This window comes from Salvelinus namaycush, chromosome 23 (assembly GCF_016432855.1).
Source record: "Salvelinus namaycush isolate Seneca chromosome 23, SaNama_1.0, whole genome shotgun sequence".
Lineage (NCBI taxonomy): Eukaryota > Metazoa > Chordata > Actinopteri > Salmoniformes > Salmonidae > Salvelinus > Salvelinus namaycush.
Window position 1 is genome coordinate 27,825,562 of NC_052329.1, and position 15,206 is coordinate 27,840,767.

Consider the following 15,206-nt stretch of genomic DNA (forward strand, 5'->3'; position numbering starts at 1 on the left):
GTGACAAAACAAACAAGTATAGTGTAGAGAATCGAAACCGCTGTGAAATATTTTTTCCATAACCTTCAATAATATATTTTCAGCTGTTTGAAGCTATTGTACAAAACCAAAAGTAAAAGATTCAAAAATGTTACTTAATAACGGGAAGCATAGAAATGGCACACATAGAACAGATTTACCGCTTCTTAGACAATGAGAATGACAGATCTATAACACACATTTCTACGTGAATTTGGTGGGGTCGCCCAAAAAGTGACATTTCGATCATTCCTATGGAGGACTGCTCCTACCTGGGAGTGCCAATATGGCCGACCGCTGGCTGCAAAGCCTCTCAATGTCCAAACTTCTGTACCAGCAATCCAGGGTTTATATACATCTTTAGGCAGGTAAAGTTGCGACATGCTTTTACGTCTCCTCTGACACATCGGTCGTCACTAGTTAACACAGCCACAAGGTCATAATTATGGCTAAACTCCGCCCCTTTCCACAATTGATCTTCTTCAAATCTGATTTTAAACCTTAATCCTAACCTGAACTACACTGCTAACCTTATGCCTAACTTTAACCTTAAATGAAGACCAAAAAGCATATTATATACGTTTTGGAAATGTTGACTATGTGGCTGTGAAACCTGACTTTGTGGCTGAGTTATCTAATGGAAACCTAACAGCACTGGTAGCAGACCAGTGGTAGTAGTCAACTCAACTCACACGTCTGATGTTGAAGTTTGAAGAGGAAGGCGGCGGACTAACTCATGGATTGAATTGAATTGTAGTTTTTGGTGTTTCAAAATTGTTTTTACTCTTGATGGAACGTTGCATATCGAGCAGGTAAGGTAGGCTACAGAATCCTCTTCCCTTACGTTGAATGTTATAACACATTAGTAGCTTAAAGAGAAAACCTGATCAAAATAGGTAGCCTACTTACTGTATTCAGTTTTTCTGGTGGATGTATTGTTTTGATTTGTAAATTCATACACGTATTTTATCATTAGGCTGCTTTCAATGTCTTTCGAATTAAGCATTTGTTGATATGTTGTCTCATTTGAACACTTCAGCAACAATAGTCATGAGGCTTGTTCGGGGCTGGGCAATACAGTATAGGGAAGTAAATTCTGCTGCATGCCTACCATTCAGTGTTAAAAGTTTACCGGTACCATTATTTCTTTACAGGAGGGATCAATCAAGGAAAAGGATTATATCACCCTCTTCAATAACTGATTTTCAACACTAGTCAAAGAACATTTCCGTGACACCTTGCAGGTACAAAATGGAGGTGATGATGAAGCAATAATGATGAGACCATGATCTGTTCCTGATCCTTGGTCCATCTAATTCCTTTCCACTAAAGATGGAATCAGCAGTCACTCCACCACCTCCTCCTCCACCACCACCACCACCTCCCCTCGCCCCCCCACCTCCTCCCCCTGGTCCCCCTCCTCCCCCTGGTCCCCCGCCTCCCCCTGGCCCACCTCCCCCTGGCCCCCCTCCTCCCCCTGGCATGGGCTTCGGGCTATCCAGAGGCCTCCAGCGCAACGGCTCCAAGATGCGTAACTTCAACTGGGATGCAATCCCCAAACACGTGGTGGTGGGTAAACACAACATCTGGACGGAAGAGAAGACCCTAGGAGAGTATGAGCTGGACACTCAGAGGATTGAGGAGCTGTTCAGTCACAGCCAACATCAGGGACAGGGACAGGTACAGAAGGCTCTGAACAGACAGAGTCTCAGAGGCAAGCCAACCAACGGTCAGGGCACAGAAGTGGTGAGTTGACCTAACCTACTGTACCAGGAAGCACTTCTCTAGTTTTATACTGGCAGCTGGAGTTGAATAGGATAAGTCAAGAGGTACCACAACAGCTGGAACCACATCAGCTATTTTTCTCCTCGATTAGATACAGTATATAAGTCTGCAAGGCATACATGTCCTATCTGGTCCCAGCCAAGGCCTCTCCAATGTCATGCAAAATTCTGTCATTCTTTTCTTGCTAATTTTTTCTCACCTGAGAGTTTGTTTTGATCAGCTATACTTTCTGGGAGTAGACGAGAGACGAAACAGTGTATTGAATATGAATTCTGTTCTGTTTATGACCAGAGATATTGGATATGTTGACATGTGTTCTTTAGACCCTAATTGATTTTCTTAGGGAGTGTGTGTAGTGGAGTTGTGGTGTACATCATATCATCTCAGGGTGATGTGTTGTTTTCCTACAGCCTTTCTGTTGTAACAGGCTCACTCAGGGAGTCATAGTGGCCAGGGTTAGGGTTACGGTTAAGGTGGCTAGGTGGAGGTTGGGAAATACATCAATTCCAGCAGCCCATGACTCTTGTTTATCTCCATGATGCTACTTTTGTTGTTGGTCTGGGCCCTGGCCAAAAGTAGTGCACTATAAAGGGAGTAGGGTGCCATTTGGGAAGCAGTCTCTTTATTGGTGTGGCTCTAGCATGATTCTATGTGCGCCTCACTGGGATCAAACTCAAGTACATCAGGAAGCAACGATGTATTAGTGAAAATGTTGTGTTCAAAACAAACCAATCAGTAGGAGCAAAGCTTGGAGACGATTCTACCCTGATCTCTTTTTATATGATTCATTATCATGCTGTAATTGGAAGGCTGTCTGTCATTTCTGTCCACATACCTATCAAGTCTATAACATCATTTGAATGCCAACTGCCAGAGTGCTTGATTTAAACTAAACTCTCGGAGAATAAATTGATAATAAATATTTGCACTCTGCAAGTAGCATTAGTTCACCAGCATAGGCTATCTAATCTGATTTCTAGATAAGCACTAGTTCCCCACACACAAAAAAATTGTGAACAAGCAACACAATTCGACTAAATTAATGACCATAATTTTACTATGTGTCCATTTCCCTTTTTCATGTGTGATATTGTGTGACTTATTGGAACTATGACATGTTCCTCTTAATGTTCCTCTGCTTAACAAACATAGGATGTTTATGCAGTGGGGTTTCATCTAGGAATCCTTTGCTGTATGAACTGAAGGGTGGAGTCAATATAGCCTAACTATTCTTCATCAGTTTACCCAGGGAGAGTAAATGAACCACTAATATTTGCTAATTGTTGCCATACAGTTGATACTTTTATGTATTGGATAATGCTACCTCTATAACAATGAACTGGGTTGTGGGTTCAGAGACTGTACTTCCCTTCCTGTAGGTGTCGGTTGGGATTTTACAGAACTGTTGTGAAGCATTGTCCTGGTTTACAATGCTATTGTCATATTGACAAAGCTATTTTTGATCCTCTACTTGTTTGCTAGTGAAACCACCCTGCTATCACATTTAGGCTACCTTGGCAGTACAATAAAGGTCAAATGTGGAGCTATTAAAACTGGCCTTTAGTCTCTTACCTGTCCTTGTTTCTAACTCAGTATAGAGGAGCATGACTTAGGAATGTCAGTATGTTGACAGCTGTTGCAATAGCTTATCATGGGCTCTCAAAAACAAGTCAATCAAACCAGTAAAACCTTAACCGTCGGAATCAGTTGTTTTTTGGGGAATGAGGATGTATTTGTGATAAAGAAGAAGACTGTGTTTAAGGAAAACGCTAAGCTCCTGATAAACTCAACGCCTGTTATTGACCTACTGATATCTTCACGTGTGTGTCTGTGTGAATGTGTGTGTTCTGGAATGACCAACGGATGTTGGTGCGTTTGTGTGTTCTATTTTTATTGACTAACTCATGTCTTCATGGCTATGTGTCCCACCACCACCAGGTATCTATACTGAACTCCAAGAGGAGCATGAACGTTGGGATCTTCCTGAAACAGTTCAAGAGGTGTGTCAGAGAGAGGCAAAGATATACTGAATTCCAAATGGCACCCTATTCTCTAATTGTGCACTACTTTTGACCAGAGTCTGATCTAAAGTAGTGCATTATATAGGAAATAGGGTGTAATTTGGGACAGCAAGGCTTGGTAGTCCTGAGGCTAGACTGCTTGACATTCCCAGCTCTGTGTTTCTGAGGTACAGCAGCCTGTCCCAACAGGTCGACTCGACATGATAACTACTGCAGGAACAGTGCAAACAGGTCATTCCACAGATTAACTATTGAAACATGTTTCTAAATGGTTTTCTCTGTAGGCCCACGGTATTACTGTGTTATATATTACAACATTACTACATGCCATGGGCTACAGTGTCTAATTTTCTGAAGATTCTCGCAGTACAGAAAACTAAAAAAAACAATAAGCATAAAACAGTAAGACATAGAAGTATTATTATCCAAATGTTTTGTCATTACATTTATTTTTCATGTCCATTTATGGATGCACTTTTCTGTTTTCTGTTAAATGTATTTTTGTGTCAGGGTTTTTGTCCTTGTGCTTCTGAGTAAAGAAAGCATTGTTCCAGTTCAGCTGTAGTAGGTGTATACAGTATGTGTAGCAGGTAAGGGCTTGTCTATGGTTGGTTAAGTGGAAAAATGCCGTAAGAGGGTGTTCAACCAATGAGGTAAGAAGGAGCCTTGTTTACCAGGCTAAAAGAAACATGGCAACGAGGAAATGAGCAACACATTTAGAGACCCAACCCTAGAACATGAGTAATTCAGGAAAATAACCACATTATGTAGTTGGAGATTAATGAATCACAGCTATTCTCCTTGACTAGTCCACTAGGAGAACCTATTGAATGAATCAGTCGATGAAGTTTCCAAAGTCACGTTGATTATAATACAGTAAATGATCAGTGTCTGTGTCTCTCCGCAGGCCAGTGGGAGACATGATCAACGACATCAGTTCAGGAAACGGCCTGAAATTTGGGACAGGTAAACTGAAGGAGCTGTGTAAGCTGCTGCCAGAGAAAGAAGAGGTACTTCACACAGCCTTTCCCAGTAGGCAAGCATAGATCAGGCCCGCTGTCGCTTTGACACCCGTGTTCTGCATAGGGCAAACTCCAGTTCGACCACCATTGGGTGAGCTGAGATTTGTCGCCAGCTTGCCGCCATTGTTGATGCTAACTACCACAGTGAACTGATCATATTTAGCTTGAGAGACAGTTATAACAGTGTTCTCCCAAGTTACAACCCTTATCGTAATGCTGTGTCTTCCTAAGATTGTTACCTGTTGTGTGTGTGCAGGTGAAGCAGCTAGTTGGGTTCAAAGGGGACCAGTCAGCTCTTCCTGAAGCAGACCTGTTTATGATGCTACTTATCAAGGTTCCCAGGTGAGTGAGTGTTGAACCATCTACAAACGTCTAATTCACAGTTTTGTACAGTTTTGTGTTTTCTGTGTCTTGAATGCCAGTTGTGTTCTAGAATGTGAATCATTATTCGTGCCCTTTCGTTTAGTTATGAGGAGCGCCTCAACAGTTTGGTTCTCAAAGAAGAGTTTTTCCCGCTCATGGATGAAATGAAACAATCCATCGCCACCATGATCACAGCTGGAAAAGGTAAAGTTTGCGTCTGCATGTGATCTGGATCTTAATAAGGCCAGTGTGTATCTGTACTAAGCTCAACTGTCTCATCTGTCTCATCTGTCTGTCTGTCTGTCTGTCTGTCTGTCTGTCTGTCTGTCTGTCTGTCTGTCTGTCTGTCTGTCTGTCTGTCTGTCTGTCTGTCTGTCTGTCTGTCTGCCTGCCTGCCTGCCTGCCTGCCTGCCTGCCTGCCTGCCTGTCTGTCTGTCTGTCTGTCTGTCTGTCTGTCTGTCTGTCTGTCTGTCTCTCCAGAGCTGTTAGAGTGTGACGACCTACACTCTGTGATCCGCCTGGTGCTGAAGACTGGAAACTACATGAACGCTGTGAGTGGAAAAAAATGATATCATAGATGATATTATATACTGTATACCTTTATCTATGGTGTAAACTAAGTTGTTGGCATCCGAAGCTTTGAGTAAGCCCAAGAAAAATAATAACTCATTCTACAAGTTTTGAATAATCCTCAGGTTAATTTGTCAGCCTGTCTGACTGTCTCTCACTTGTCCTCTGTGTGTCCATAGGGTGGCTATGCTGGCAGTGCCATTGGCTTCAGGATGGCATCGCTACTGAAACTAGTGGACACAAGGGCCAACAAACCAGGCATGAACCTCATGCACTATGTAGTCATGGTAATTAGAACCCTTATTTTAAGCTCATCCTTTATCTAGAATCTTGTTTGTCTCTGATGCAGTAGTTGTTCATGTTTATGTTGATTGTAGCAAGCTCAGAAGGTTGATGTGGCCATGATGAAATTCCCAGACAAACTCACACACATCGCTGATGCAGCAAGGTACAGATACACAATGTCTTACGCACTTCAACAATATTTGTAATATAGCTGTTTGCCCCACAATAAGGCATTCTATTGTAGTGATTGTGCTTTTCTGTATTGAGTGATTGATATTGGTGTTCTGCCCCCCTGTAGGATCCATAAGGAGGACATAGAGAGTGAGTTTCAGAGAGAGGTGAAGAAAGTAAAGGAGGCGAAGGAGGAGGCGCAGAAACAGGAGGAGCTACGGGCTCAGATGGAGGACTTTCTCAAGGTGAGGTAGCCTGCCTGTGTATTCTCCATGCCTTTCAGATCTTGTATCACTACCTTCCCCTATATTGTATACCTATGTAATGTTTCCAGGGCCACAGGTTTTGCCTGACCACTTAACCTGAACAGGGCCCTTTTTATAGCCTTAATAACCTCTGGTGGTGAATCTACAACTCTAGGACCAGTGATGAGGTTGTTGATGTTTGGCACCCTTTACCTTTTTACGTATAGTGCAGTAGTTTTGACAAGGTGTGACGCACAAAAGCGTAGTGGGTGCGGAGTCAGGCGCAGGAGGCAGAAAGTACTGAGTAGTGTTTTAATAAGGCACAGGGAAAAGAATAGTGCGCGCCAAACACACATAGTCGCAACAAACAGGAAACCCAAAACCAGGACCTAAATAGTCCAGAGGGAAATCCCAAAACGAAAACACGTAACCTACCACACACAAACACAGTGGAAAAATGAAGCCCGCACAAAGAGCAGGCGGGCCGACTAGCTTAAATAACCCAACTAAACGTAAACACGAAACAGGTGTAACTAATAAGACAAAACCAACAGAAAAGGGAAAAGGGATCGGTGGCAGCTAGTAGACCGGTGACGACGACCGCCGAGCACCGCCCGAACAGGAAGAGGAGCCACCTTCGGTAGGAGTCGTGACACAAGGGCCCATAAAGGTTTATTAAAAAGTACTGCACTATGGGGAATGGGGAATAGGGAATAGGGTGCCATTTGGGACACAGCCTTAGTTATTTCTGTTCTGTGTGTGGTCCCATGTAGGAAGCAGAGTGTCGTCTGGCTGAGACTGAGCTCTCTCTGCAGTCGCTGGGTTCAGTCAGTGACTCAGTGGCTGAGTACTTCTGTGAAGACCCCAGCAAGTTCAGACTGGATGAATGCTGCTCCATCTTCAGCTCTTTCTGTGCAAAGTTCCTGAGGGCCATCCAGGTAAAAAACGGTTTGGAAAGTAGTCTATATGCTCCTTTTACATACTATTATTTATGCTCTCTGTATTACGGACTTTCATCTTGGCCCCCTTGGGAGCATAGCTTTCCATGTCACTCTTTTCTGTGTGAGGACTTTTGGCTGGCTTTTGTCTTCATTGAGTTACTCTTTTCTCTTTAGCCTTCCCTGCTTTCTTGGTGGAGTCCAGTGTTCACTGTCTCTGGCGTGTGTTATTGTGTTATTGTGTATTATTGTACCTGTGTGTAGGAGAACCGTGATCGTGAGGTGGCGGAGATGAAGAGGAGAACCAGAGACAGACTGCTGAGCGATGCTAATGCTGCTAAACGCCGTTCCACCGCCACCTGCTCCATACGGGACAAGGATATGGAGGGTGTGGCCCTGGAGTCCGTACTACAGAAGTTAGACATACTTTAATGAACATCACTCTTTTGAACTTTTCTTTTGAAATATAATCTGTTATTTTGCGATTTTCCTTTTGTATTGTATTTTGTGTTTTTCATTTTTTCTGTAAAAGTGTTTTGTGACATTCATGTTTACTTTGAATAAAGTTTGATTTGATTTGATTTAGGTTCCTGACCACTCATGTGTCCCAAAGGAGAAAATGCAAGGGCACACCTTCCTGCACCAGTAGCAGCCTATCAAAGGTCCCCATTCAAGCAAACCTCCCCTCGGCAGAACAGGGAAACCAAGGTTCTGTTAAGGCCACAGAGGTGTGTAAGGAGAATGAGTGGAACTCTGCCAGAGACCTGACTGGGACCTCTCAGAGCGACCAGAAGGACCAGTCCCACAGCAAAAAGAACTCTCCAAATCCAGAGGAGACACAGCAAAACCCTAAGAAACCAGAGCAGAACCACAGAGGTTCTAGTTCTGGTTCTACACAGCCAACCAAGAGAACCGGTAGCAGCAGCTCCTCCTCTTGCTCCTCCACAGGTAGACCCATCTCAGTGACGATGAAGGACAAGGAGGAAGAGGAGGAGGGAAATGAGGAAGAAGCCCAGAAGTTGCGTGAAGTGTCCAGGAAGGTTCTGAGGTATCAGAGCAGCCGTGGTAGTCTTTCGTCTGGGGAGTACGGCCTGGAGCAGCAGAAGTCTCCTAATGCCACCAATAATACTAACACCTCCACAAAATCACCCAACGCTACGACCACTAATGCTACGTCCTCCACCATCTCCACCATCACCTCCACCTCCCCTCACCAGAGGACCTTCCAAGAGGACAGACAGCGGCTTCTGGGGGATGCATGTAGAGGCAGCGAGAGTCTGGCTAGATACCTCCTCAACCCTCACCTCTCCCCCAAGGGAATACTCACCCGCAGACACACCTTCACCCTCCTCCCTAAAGCCCCTCCTACTGAGGAAGAGGAGGAGGATGATCTGTTCACTTTTCCTACTACTCCTACTCTGGGGGTCATAGGGAGGATGAAGTCAGTAGACACTGGTCTGATGTCCCCGAAACACAAAGCCTCTGGAGGACCTAACCTCACCAAACTCCCTGGCCACTCTGAGAAGTCTTGTGTCCGAGACCTGGTGTCTAAGAGCCCCATGTCAAAACACAACGTCTTGACAACAAGTCTCAACATCCGCAGGGACTCTGAAAACAGAGGCTTGGTGGTACCCACCACCCCTCGCCACTGTGAGACATCTGGTGTCCAGCAGGACAAGGTGTCCAACAGCTTGTCAGCAGCAGAGAGACCTACACACGTAGAGATAGGAGAGCTGAACCAAGACAAGAGCTCCTCGATAGTCAAGACAAAACCTCCCCCCTTACACCTAGAACTCAACCACAACCAGGATGAGGAGATAAAGGAGTTTTCTCCCACCCCTCTCCAGACACTCGTCTCCCAGAAGCCCAAGCAGGCTGACCCTCCTCAGAGCCCCAAACACAATATGGATAACCCTTCTAAGAGCCCGAAGCCCAAACCTTCAGAGAGCAATGGATTCATGTCTTTCTTTAAACGCCTGAGAGAGAGGAGCAGGCCAATGTGAGGGATCTGGTGTCCAAGACCGGGTGTCCAAGAGTGTCAGCAGAGAGACCTACACACATAGAGCTGAACCAGGAGAAGTGGACAAAAGAGTCTGTCCTGGACAAGCCCTGAGCCCAAACCAGATGGCTATGGATGCATGTCCTTCTTTGAACGCCTGGGGAAGAAGAGCGAGCCTTGCTAACAACAAGGATATAGACTCTAGAGGGGCTCTAGACTCGTGATTCATCTATTTATTCAGATTCAGACTACTCAGACAGATGTTACATTGCCCTATGGACTATTGAATATATTTATATCCATCCATTGATTTTATAAAGGTTTAATTCAAGGGAACTGTTGAAGTGGATTTGTAGTGGAAAATAATGATCTGTTGAGACTGGGAGAATGTGTCCAAAAGACAAATGTAACTTTATTCCACTAGGTGGCAGAGTGAGACAACAATGCCACATGTAGTGTGCTGTAGGCCACCAACAAATCACTGTTTATTTGTTGTACCACCTCATAGTCCCCCACAGAAGAGCATGACAGTTATTGTAATATGTTTACCAATGTCTTTAATAATAGTGATATATTTACATCAGTATTCTTCTGACTAAATAAAACCACTGTTGAGTGGAATGGACCCAATGTGATCTTTACCTTGGAAAATACTGGAACTATCTTTGCCATATACAGTACTATTTAATTATATTTGCCGGAAGATATACTTACAGAGCTGTAGAAATTACATTAAATTACAGGCGAGGGCCTGTAAAGAGAAATACACAGTATTAAGATCAAAGAATTTCATGGACAAACCTGTTAAATAATAAAAGTGTTTTGCATTACATTTATCACGTCATTTCAAATTTGTATTAAAGTGCTCCTCTTCTTTCCTCATTTCATATGTCTGTACTGTATTCTATTCTACTGTATTTTAGTCAATGCGACATTGCTCGTCATAATATTTATATATTTCTTAATTCTTTTACTTTTAGATGTGTGTGTTGTTGTAAATTGTTAGATACTACCGCACTGTTGGAGCTAGGAACACAAGCATTTCGCTACACCCGCAATAACTGCTAAATATGTGTATGGGACCAATAAAATTTGATTTGATTTTACAAACAACCAAACACTATTGTATTTCTCTTATTGGGGTCATTGTTACAAAGACTGCCAGTCTCTTAGCCAGGCTGAATGGCAGGCAGCTCCATGGTGGGGAGGACGGCACTAATCCCAAACCAAGTTGTTGAGGTCTCAGTCTCAGAAATGAAGAGAGCCAGGCCATGGGCCCTTGTCAAAAGTACTATATAGGGAATAGGGTGCCATTTGGGATGCAGACCAAGCTACCAGCACCTGGTGGTATAGCACAATGGAGGGAGAGAGCCATGGACCCAGCAAGTACTCCCCAAACTGCTTCAGTGTGTGGCCCCCAGCACCCCAGCCTCCACCTGCCTTCCCAAGGATGTACCCCCTGCACTCCAGCCAGCCTGCCTCTCTGCCAGTCCCAGGGACCACCCTGCCTCTCCTGGCAGCCAGGGCCTCAGCATGATGCCCCAGAATGTACACCATGCATCCCCCTCTGCACCATGTGCCCGCCTCCCCCTGCCTACTCATGCACCCCAGTCTGCCATTCTACCAGGCATAGGGGCCCCCTGCCTCCCCCCAGCCTACCCCCAGCTAGGCCAGGCAGGCCTGATCCCAGGGGGTGGGTGAGGGATTAACTTGTTGTGTTGCAGAGATCTCTGGGAGGGAGGAGGGAATGTGGCACTGTTTGTGACTTGAGTCGTGATGTATTATTTTGATAAACCTTTGTGATGATCCTCATGAAAAAACACCAAACGATACTAAAAACCACTATTGTAAATCTTTAGGTTTCCAGAAAGACATTATATATTGAAAGCTGTCCTCCTGCTCTAAATCCTGCGCTTGATAAGCATACAAATAGACAGACAGATGCGTAGATAAGAGCTTCCATTATGTAAAATTATCAGAGGACAGTTATTGCTTGAACATTATATGCTTGCATTCTAAATGGGATCCTATTTCCTATATAGTGTACTACTTTTGACCAGAGGTAGTACACTATATAGGAAATAGGGTGCCATTTGGGACACAGACGTTATGTATGTGTAGCGGTAGTCTGTCTCTGTTATCTACTGTACAGTCTGGTTTCTGCTATCTGCGGCTGCTGTTGAGTCTGCCTGTCTGTCTGGCTGCCATCTGGGCTGGATGCAGTCTCCATAGCAACCCCATCTCTTACAATGCAACCCTGACAGGGCCGTCTATGCCCACCCCCACCCCTCCTCCTCCCCCTCCAAACCTGTGTCAGCATAAACACAACACCTCCTATTGCCACCATGTACATTATCTCCCTCCTCTCTCTCTCTTTGACTCCCTCTCTCTCTTTCTATCTCCTCCACCTAGATGCACCAGTTTTCTAAACCCATTAATGAAGAACTTTATGGCTATGGAGGAGAACAAAAGAATCGTGAGGATCTCAAAGCCTTTGTTGTTGAAACATTAGAGATGATCCTGGACTGAGTCCCAAATGGCACTCTTTCCCTTAATAGGGCATCACTATATAGTGAGCTACAGTACTTACCCTATGGGCCCTGGTCAGAAGTAGTGCACCATATAGGGAACAGGGTGCCATTTGAGACGCCACCTCTGGTCTTATTGGGTGTGTATATTACGGTGTGTGGATTGAGGTATTTTTAAACACCTCTTCTGAAAGCATCGCCTTGCATGTTCCACTGCACCCCACAAGTACCCCCATCCCTACCCCCAAACCCTAGCACCACCCTGTCCTCTTGCCTTTCACCCTTCAGGATACAGAAGTCCCAGCTGGTCTGCTCTACTGTTTTGACATCCCTCCATCACTCCCTCCACTTCTCTTCTCATCTTCTCTACCTGTACTAACTTTGCATAAAGATAAGCCATTTCTCCTGTGGGTTTATCCAACCCCTAGATCTATTATTTGGAATCTTGTTTGGAATCCTAGTCCTAGTTCTTTTCTATAAAGATCACCCCTCACCAGTTGGTCAATGGGTAGGCTACATTTATTCATGGTAAATACAGTCATTGGTGCTTGGCCATTGTCTTCTCTACAGCTTCTCTATGTGTTCCTTATGTCTTAAATACCATCCTGATTCAGACAGTAGGAGAACCAGAGGAAGCAGTGAAAGCGTCCTTTGTCCTTTTATGGGCAGGGGGCGTGGATAAAAAAGGTCACACCCTATTGCAGCAGACAGTCTGTATCCCTCCATCACATTCTGAGGATGCTCTACATCATTTATATCTCATTTACATACGATATATATCATTGGACAACTAAACTCCTCCCACTGCTCTCTAGCCAATCCTCCAACAGTCTTTGTATGGGTGCCGCCTCTCCCTCCCTTCCTTTCTCTTCTCCTTCGTCTCCCGGTCTCGCTCTCCTTCTCTTCCCAAACACAGCAGACCCTGCCCTTTTATTCCTTTCTCACCATTCTCTCTGTGGATTCTGTTTTAACAAAGTAGGACTTAGACAATGGACAGCTCTCTGTGTGGACTTGGATGCTGACACTTCTCTCTAAGGCTGCCTGGAAATTCATGTGAGTACAATCCTCCCATTCAGTCTGTCTTTCTCGCTGTCTGTTTTCCTGGGCTTTCTCCCCAGCCAACCGTAGTGCAGTGCAGTGCCATGTCCAGGATTTTTCGCTACATATGGATGCAAGGAAGCGTTTGAATAATTGATTACAGTATCGCGTCTGGCATCTGCCTCAGTTCAATGAATCTCAGAACAGGAACAGCAGTGGTTACTGACCACTAGGCTTCTACGGCTCTTCTATTCATAAGAGGGGGGAATGGCACATGCACGCACGCACGCACACACACACACCTCTCCATTTTGGCTCCTGGCTGCGTGCTCTTCTCGGTGGCAGGTGGGCATCTATACTGCAGTCTATGGGCAGGGCTTGTGGCTGGAAGAGGTTACAGTATTTTGGAGAATTTATCATATATGTCTATATATGTTTATGTTTAAATGTTACGCTCTTAGGAAAAAAGGTGCTAAAATGGTTCTTCAGCTGTCCCCATAGGAGAACACTTTGAATAACCCTTTTTGGTTCCAGGTAGAACTCCTTTTGGTTCCAGGTAGAACTCCTTTTGGTTCCAGGTAGAACTCCCTTTTGGTTCCAGATAGAATCCCCTTTTGGTCCCAGATAGAATCCCCTTTTGGTCCCAGATAGAATCCCCTTTTGGTCCCAGATAGAATCCCCTTTTGGTCCCAGATAGAATCCCCTTTTGGTTCCAGGTAGAACCCCTTTTTGGTGCCAGATAGAACCCCCTTCCACAGAGGGTTCTACATGGAACCCTAAAGGGCTCTCCTATGGGGACAGCCCAATAACCCTTTTTTCTAAGAGTGTATGTTAGGTTATGTTATGTTTCAGTGTTATGTAATATAATAATGTTATGTTTCAGTGTTAGGTAATAATGTTATGTTTTGGTGTTATGTAAGGTAATGATGTTCTGTTGTTTCAGTGTTAGGTAATGTTAGGTAATGGTACTGTAAGCTCATACTGTCAGACAGGAACATGCGAATCAGCAGGTTAGATCTATGTTCAAGTCATTCTATGGCTCATCATTTGGCATTGTATTGTCACAGGGTTGGGTGTCTAGGTACCTCCCCTATCCTGCATCAAACATTATAGATGTCCAGTAGTGTTCCACAATGTTGATTGACTTTCTTAGTGAGATGTGCTTAGGTTTGTTGCAGTGCTGGGTTATGTTGGGTTGTAGAAGACTACTTTGGATGCCGTGCATGTTTGACTACTGGGTAGACTGTGTTTGATGCTGTTCATACAGCCTAAGGGTTGCATGTCTGACTGAGGGTTGCAGTCAGGTCTTATTAACGGTGGGAGCTGACTACAGCTAACAGCGGTTCCCAGATCTGTTAATATATTACAGTGTGCACTATTAGGGCACTGAACACAGCTAACAGCTGATCTCAGGTCAGTGCGTAGGGGAGCTGCCCACAGCCCTGGTCTTGCTCAGAGCAAGCAGCCCTGTATGCGTAAGATCAGACAGACATCAGCAGCAGGCTGTTAGCTGTAGTCAGCTCCCACCGTTAATAAGACCTGACTGCAACCCTCAGTCAGACATGCAACCCTTAGGCATGTTCTGAAGCTAAGCATGGTCTGACTGGTTACAGGATGCTGTCACTACTACTACTACACTATTAATATTACACTATTACTGTAGTTTTTATAATGTAATACTGTGTACTAATACATAATTGTGCTGTGCTGTATTAATAATGTCATTAGTATGAGTCTTTGCTGTAATTCCATGCTGCTTTATGGGAGATTAATAGACAATAGTGCATTGTGACTGTGAATGCTGTGGGTTTGTAGAAGAGAGAGAGAGAGAGAGTCTGGAATCTTGTTTGGAATCCTAGTTCAACCCCCGCCCCCCAGTGGCCTCCATCATTCTTAAATAGAAGAAGTTTGGAACCACCAAGACTCTTCCTAGAGCTGGTCGCCCGGCCAAACTGAGCAATCGGGGGAGAAGGGCCTTGGTCAGGGAGGTGACCAAGAAATTATAGAGTTCCTCTGTGGAGATGGGAGAACCTTCCAGAAGGACAACCATCTCTGCAACACTCCACCAATCAGGCCTTTATGGTAGAGTGGCCAGACGGAAGCCACTCCTCAGTAAAAGGCACATGACAGCCCGCTTAGTTTGCCAAAAGGTGCCTAAGGACTCTCAGACCATGAGGAACAAGATTCTCTGGTCTGATGAAACCAAGATTGATCCCTTTGGCC

General features: G+C 44.6%; 2 protein-coding genes across 2 annotated transcripts in view; both read left to right on the forward strand.

The window, feature by feature from the left end:
- The first annotated feature begins 1,500 nt into the window (after positions 1-1,500).
- On the forward strand, positions 1,501-11,118 carry LOC120018602 (inverted formin-2-like). Its single transcript, XM_038961808.1, has 13 exons — positions 1,501-1,764; positions 3,742-3,803; positions 4,732-4,834; positions 5,103-5,188; positions 5,313-5,413; positions 5,690-5,760; positions 5,959-6,066; positions 6,157-6,227; positions 6,363-6,480; positions 7,254-7,418; positions 7,683-7,834; positions 8,032-9,417; positions 10,839-11,118. Exons 1-13 carry the CDS (start codon positions 1,501-1,503, stop codon positions 11,116-11,118), a joined length of 2,967 nt encoding a protein of 988 aa, XP_038817736.1.
- Positions 11,119-12,860: 1,742 nt separating this feature from the next.
- LOC120018257 (tripartite motif-containing protein 3-like) overlaps positions 12,861-15,206 on the forward strand; it is a 35,692-nt gene continuing 33,346 nt past the window's right edge. Inside the window, exon 1 of the mRNA XM_038961357.1 lies at positions 12,861-12,998. The gene's annotated coding sequence lies outside the window, so the exon portion shown is untranslated. The remainder of the gene's footprint in view (positions 12,999-15,206) is intronic.

Excerpts from the sequence above, each read along its gene's own strand:
- LOC120018602 (XM_038961808.1), top strand. The coding sequence starts at position 1,501 with ATGGGCTTCGGGCTATCCAGAGGCCTCCAGCGCAACGGCTCCAAGATG. Across the intron at positions 3,804-4,731 it reads TTCCTGAAACAGTTCAAGAG|GCCAGTGGGAGACATGATCA; the intron begins GTGTGTCAGAGA and ends GTCTCTCCGCAG. Across the intron at positions 7,835-8,031 it reads CTGGAGTCCGTACTACAGAA|GAGAAAATGCAAGGGCACAC; the intron begins GTTAGACATACT and ends TGTGTCCCAAAG.